This window comes from Capsicum annuum, chromosome 2 (genome assembly GCF_002878395.1).
Source record: "Capsicum annuum cultivar UCD-10X-F1 chromosome 2, UCD10Xv1.1, whole genome shotgun sequence".
Lineage (NCBI taxonomy): Eukaryota > Viridiplantae > Streptophyta > Magnoliopsida > Solanales > Solanaceae > Capsicum > Capsicum annuum.
In genome coordinates, this window is record NC_061112.1 from 133,357,571 (window position 1) to 133,364,493 (window position 6,923).

General features: G+C 30.6%; 1 protein-coding gene across 4 annotated transcripts; it reads left to right on the top strand.

Moving 5' to 3' along the window:
- Positions 1-409: 409 nt before the first annotated feature.
- On the top strand, positions 410-6,109 carry LOC107856218. Of its 4 annotated transcripts, none has more exons than XM_016701202.2 (6): positions 410-737; positions 914-992; positions 1,301-1,489; positions 2,030-2,138; positions 4,743-4,974; positions 5,661-6,109. In XM_016701202.2, the coding sequence occupies exons 2-6, from the start codon at positions 990-992 to the stop codon at positions 5,749-5,751; spliced, it is 624 nt and encodes a 207-aa protein (XP_016556688.1). In that variant the 5' UTR covers positions 410-737; positions 914-989; the 3' UTR covers positions 5,752-6,109. The 4 variants fall into 4 exon arrangements, with proteins under 4 accessions (XP_016556688.1, XP_047262998.1, XP_016556689.1 ...); XM_047407042.1 differs by having other exon boundaries at positions 2,036-2,138; XM_016701203.2 differs by having other exon boundaries at positions 411-737; positions 911-992; positions 2,036-2,138.
- Positions 6,110-6,923: the final 814 nt, after the last annotated feature.

Here is a 6,923-nt window from a genome sequence, read left to right on the forward strand (position 1 = left end):
ACAAAATTAACAGTAAGAAAAATAAAGCACACTAATGGCCTGGCATCAAGGACAGCCAAACAAATAATAAGAAGCGGTGCAAGTCACGAATATACTATAACAGACACGCAAGTCAAGATACAGGAGATAGTACGATAAATAATATCAACCAACATAACAGTTTCAAAATATGAATGATTAAAAAAAAACAAAGGAGGTGCAGTTGCTTATTCTACACCCAACCCATATAGACACAGCACTAAAACATTCTTAGCCAAAGAATTAATCAGTAGCACTAAGAAAGATGGGTCATCTCTTTGATTAATTAACAACCCAATTCAATAGATAGAGACACCTAAACACCTCATCAACTTTTTTAAAGTAAAAAAAATAAATAAAATAGTCTCTCTCTGTCCACACAACACCACACATGATCAACTTCCCAGAAAACCCCTCAAATATTCCTTGCATTCAATATTCCCCATCATTCTTTATATAGTAACAAAAAAACCAAAACCTTTTCAACAAATTAAATAATTAAAAAGGAACTCCTATATATATTAACATATATTCTGTATATACTTCCATGTTATGTCATATGTGTTGTTTTGTTTGAACTAAAGGGCTCTGAAAAAATTAGCGGTTCAACAAAAACAAAGAAGAAGAGTTTTAGTTTTTGGTTGAAGTGTAAAGTTGTTAAACAAGTTATTGTCAAACCGATAATATCAGTAGCAGTTGAAGTTAAAAAAATAAAATTAGTAAGTCTTGCAAATTAAGTTTCTGTCACTTCTCACCTACATAGACTTGGGAAAGAGTTATTTATTCGTACAGAAAAAAGTTGACTATTAATCAAGACCTGGTTTCTGTTTGTTTTTGTTGTTAAATAAATGTAACTGGTAATAAGCTTTGATTTCTTAATTGGATAATTTAGCAGGTGAAAACCTCCAAACACTTCCTTACCACACCTTCTTCTTCCATCTTCTTCTGCAACAATTCTGGATCATCCCAAAATGGTGAGTTTTTTTATTTTCTTCTCTTTTATTGTTTTAGAAAAAAAAAATCGGGGTAGGGAAAAGGGAAATAGAGAACGCTCATCAATAAGTTAAAATTTCGTATAGTTAACTAATTGAGCTACTAAATATCTTGATGAGTTTCATTTTTCAGGTCCGATCTTTTTTTCTTAATTATTATTTTCTCCGGATACTGTTCCATTGAATTCTTGGAGCGCTGTTCTTTAAAATTTCTCAGAAAAAAAAAATCTTTTTCCTGACATGCTGTATGTTCATGTTCTGTAAATTTAATTAAAGATACGAATTTGCAGGAAGATATGGGTGCTGAGAAACAAAAACTACTTGGAGAATCTGAAGAAAAGGGTGTTAAGGAAATTTGTGTATCTGATCATATAAATGGATTGCAATACACAAGCACAAAATCAGAAAGCTTTGTTGTGGACATGGAACGTTTTTCTCATATCATAGAGAGAGATATAAATGCCAATTCAAGAATTACTGTATGTTTCCCTTTCTTTTTTTTTTCTTTTTTAATACTCTGTTTCTCATGGAAAGTTTGACCCATTACAAGTTCTTGGTTCAATTCATTATCAATCAATTTCACAAATTGATTTAAGTTTATCCTAATCCTAACTCCCCCTTTGTTAAATTAATGAGAACAGAACTCACTATTGGTCAATTTTTGTTTTCTAGGACTAAGTCTTTAGTTATATTTAATTTATTTTTATAAAAAGATGGACCTGACGAAGAAGAAGATAAATTTGATACTTTGAAAATACTGCAAAAATTAGTCTTCCTCCATTTTAATTTATGTCTTTTTTGTTTAAATCAGTTTAGACAAAAGCTTATTTTCTTTTTTGATCTCTTTTATTTCAATTTTTCACGTGATAATTTTAAAATTAAAAGAATTAAGATTATAAAATTTAAATTTTCTTTTTTTATTTTGTTAAAGTTCGTGTCATATTATTAGACAAACATATTAAAACAGCTAGAATTGTTATATGATTCTTTAGCCTGATATGAATTTGATTTTAATAAAGTTACAGAGGAACCTTTCAAGAAAAGGATCATTTCGAAGCGGCGAAAAGAAAACAAATTCAAATGCTGTCAATGAGAAAGACACTAACTTCACGGCAAGTTCCCCTAGAGGTAATATTTTTCTTTTTCTCTCTATTAATAATTTAATACTATATATTATCGGTTTGTTTGAATAATATATAAAAACAAAGAGGTGTTACAAACAAAAACAAATCATCAAATTTGTATCTGTCTACATGCGTTTCTGTTCTGTCACTGAGGTATTTAATGGCCAAAAGGGAAAGAAATGACTACATATGACCCCTTCTATATTTTTTCTCAAAATTAGAACTTCCAAATTAAAAGGAATCCGATTCTTCTCTACATTTATCGCTCCGTGTACCAGTTTTAGTTGTTTATAAGATTCCGATATATCCGCTTCAATTTATGTAACATTATTTGAGATTGAGACATTATTTTCTTAATATTCTCTTTGTTTTAAGGGAATGGCAAATTAACAAGAATTAAGAAAAAGAAAAGGATAATTTTAAATTTTGTATATTTATAGTTGAGCAAGAGTTTAACTTTCAATCTCTACACCCAGGACTTTATTTTATTTTTAAATAACTACACATTTTAAGAAAAATGTCAACTTGATCATTCATATTTGGCTTCACATGAAGCATGTCTCATACTGGTCAAAGCAGTCATTGTCAAGATTCATGGATTTTATTTTATTTAATATGCATTCATATTTGATTCCTCTGATGTTTGTGTAAATTACACTAAAGATATATCTAGTATCCCATCATAAAGCAATTAAGCAACGAGTCGTTGCCAACGACCATGCCTTAAGTAAGATATGACATATAACACATAGGATAGTATAAGAATAAAGATATGATATATTAGTAATGCTTGTGTTAGTTATTCTTGTATTTTTCTTATGCAGTATTTGGTTTAATGTATTAAAAATAATATTAATTGCATATCTTCTAAAAAGAATATTCTTGTTTACAAAAATACCTTTCATAAATATGATGAAAAAGATGTGAAAAAGATTTTGAGGGACAATTGTGACATTAACCATACTATTGTATATAGTAGAATTCATTGCATTACTAATACCATGAATTTTTATGTATTATAATACATTCCTTAATATTAAATAAAGTGTACAACTAATACAAGCAATGATAATATATTAGAATGAAAAAATCTGCCGAATAAGATATTATTAATACAGAAAGCATTGTTTTTGCTAATACCCTCTACCAGTGGCAGAGTCAGGATTTTCAACAAGGAGGTTCGGAAAAAAATAAGCACGCTAATAGTGTTGACAAATGAACAGGTCGGATAGTACATGTACGGGTCAATCATATATGAGCGAGCTTATATATGCCTTTATACCCTTTGAATTGTTTGAACTCTTTTTCAGATAATCTATAGCGAGATTAATGAATTGAGGTAATGAATGAAATTCTATTCGAAAATTCAATTATTTTTATCAAAATTAAATATTCATATTAAAAGATTTATCAAATATATAATAATATTTATTTTAAAATCAATTTGCTGATTGCATTTTTATTATATAGTCATTTAAAATTTTTATTAAAAAAATAACTTACACTATGAATCTTTTTGAAAAAAATGACTTAAGAGAGTAGTCTTTTTTTCGTAAAGAAAAAGAACGAAAAAGAAGGGAGCACAGACAATTACACGGCTAAAGGAAAAAAACAAGGCTGAAAAATCTATTCACCAAGGTTCGATTTTGGACAAAATGAGTAAGTCTGAACCCCTTAACCACTGTGCTATATATTTAATTTGTGTTGAGGAAGTTCAGCCTTTGGTAAATACCTCAAATACCAAAGATATAATCTTATATAAATAACATACTTTTTCGACGAAGGGTGTTCGGGTGAACCTCGGCTTACAGCAGATCCGCCCCTGCCCTCTACCAAGGACCCATAGTGTAACAAATTAATATATTCTCACTCAAAACAGAAGATCGATGTGGGAAAATCTGCTGTACTTTTGTCTTTTCCTATGACATTATTACAACATAGAGACTTTGTTGCTACAAGAGTAATTTTACTAGCTGGTTACTAGTACCAGCTAACTTGCATTTTGTATAATTATAATGTATAACCTAATGAAAAAATCAATCTATCCCTAATTAAAGATGTGCTAACGCGCCATTAGTTCTTAATCAATATATGCATTCATATCCCTCGGGTTTCAGAGTCTTCATGTTCTTCTATTTCAGGTGTAAAATACACTACAAATTTAAGATTTAAAGTCGGTGAATTTGAAATGAGTATAAGTATACAATATAAGTATAGTTCAAATCATAAGCAGCAAGTGCATCTATACTTATTATTAATAATTTATCACCTCATGCAATGGGTCCAATTAAAGTTCATATGGTCCAGGCTGTATAGACAACCGAATTTGTAATAAATAAAATCCAAAGGATTGCATATTATAAAAATGAATATGAGGGACACTTAGCCTATGGTGTCAAATTTTCTTATTTATATTTAGGCTAGAGCTTTTTTTTAATGTTGTAGATATATAATAATATGAAGATGCAGAGTGTCATTCCTTTTTGTTTGCATTCATATTTTAAAAAAAATGGTGGCACATGCATCGGAATTATTGAGTGATTAAGAACCACTTAAGCCAACACATAATTATGGGTATATTCTGAACATTCTTATTTTTAAAATGCAGGTAATTCATTGCTAGGAGGAGGTAGCACGCCAGAAAAGCCTATGACATTGACTGGTACTAGTAGTGATCATTCTGCCCCACAAACCCATAACCATCAGATCACTATAGTGACCGGCCATGGCGGTGCCACTGCCACCGAAAGCAAAGTTGGTGGCAGAAGATTCAGTTTCAGACGATCTTCCTCCTCTTGGACAATTGATCCCAGGAGGATCCTTCTCTTCTTTGCTACCTTGTGAGTTTTACTTTAGCCAAATAGAGGCTATATGCACAATCAAGTCATTTATTATACATATCACCTGACTTCTATTGATTGGCACAAATCTTAGAAGTTTTAATTAGAGATGTATGTTACTGAAATAAATTTATTAATCATGCTTTTGGACTCTAAATTTGATTATTAATACTGCTTTGTGTAGTTATTTATGATATTAAGGATAGGATGAGAAAACGATACTAGTAATATTCTCTTGATTTGCTGAATGTATAAGTAAAATGAAACATCTATATTTATTAATATAGGAGTGAAGTAAATTGAAACAAAGAGAGTCAACTATAGATTAACTTCGATAAGAATTAATCAGTTACTTGGTAAAAATGGTAACAAAACAATTTAGACACAATTTTATATTTAACTCCCAATTTTATCTTTATTGAGATTTTATAAATGCACAAATATGTATTTGTTTGAACCACACGTTTCATAGGTGTTTCTTTTTCTCTCTCCTAAACTTCACTTTATATGGGAAACAATCACATTCTTTTTCTCTCTCCTAAACTTCACTTTATGGGAAACAATCACATGAAATAGAACAGGGAAAGTATATAACTTGCTATAACGCTTCTGTTAGTTAAATTGTAGACTAACAATATTTTGTTGCTTAATTTATGTAATGTGATAATTCTGTCTTTGACATGCAGGTCAAGTATGGGAACAATGTTATTGATCTATTTTACATTATCCATTGCCAAGCTCAACGGAGAAGAGAATATTTCTGATCTTAATGGATGATAAAGCATGAAGAAGGCGATATTTCTAACTTAGAAGCCTGTATACTATAATGTAGAAGCAGCTGCAGAAATGACACGAGCATAAAGATGGTGGAACAATGAAAAAGGTATAAAGGGCTAAAAGTACAGATAGAACTTCCATTAGTAGACTAGTTTCTAAAGACAGAATGTATCACTTTCATCATGCTGCCTTTTGTTGTAAGACAAGAATAGAATGCCATCATGACAAATATTGGCAATATTCTGTTATAATGAGTGGCAAAGATCACAAAGAAATGTATACCTTTACCTTTTCTTTGTTAGGTTCTCTTTTTGTAATATTTGACCAGCATAGCGGAGAACCAGATGTTACCTTTTCCTGTCTTCCTCCCCTTTTTGTTACTATGCACTGACAACTTTAAAAGTAAGTACTCAACCGGGTTACTCAGATATAAAGTAAAGTTTTATGGTAATTATATGATACTAAATATTGAAGTTTATATTATTAATGTGTACAACTAGAAATCATCTGTATAACCCCATGCCTCCCCCTTGTTTAGGTGGTTCTTGTGTTTTAGCCTTTTAGGAACTTCATGATCCGGTTGGACTTCTAGGTATATCCAAATCTTTAAGATCAAACTAGATCAAAGAAACCTATTTCAAATTCGAATGATTTTAGTCAAAATGTTTGGGCTTATAGAACAGTGCAGGTCCCTAATTCCATAGCCCATTCACGTGGTCAGTCTAAACTTTTATATGACATCTATTGATATTTGACACTGGATTAGCTAAAGATTAAGCCGGATTAAACTTGACAACTGAAGCACAATAAAATTGACAATACACAGCTAAATTTTCCAAAAACATGATGAAATATACCAAGATCTGAATATTTTCATCCTGATTTCACTTGATGTACTCAAGATAATCCTCTGTAGCCAGAAGTCCCATTTTCGGCACATATATTGTCCAAAATTGATTTCACTTGTTCGCCTAAAAATATCTTTTTTCTATTATTTGGTGCGTTGAAATTAATTGGAATTATCTGGACGAGACTACATACAAAACTTGAGGAACGGAGGTGATTTGGATTTTGGACTGATTTGAAATTAAAATTCAGAATAGAGATAAAGCTGCAAAACGCCGCTGCAATAATGTATATGACTTTTGTATATCAAGTTTATTAGTGCATAA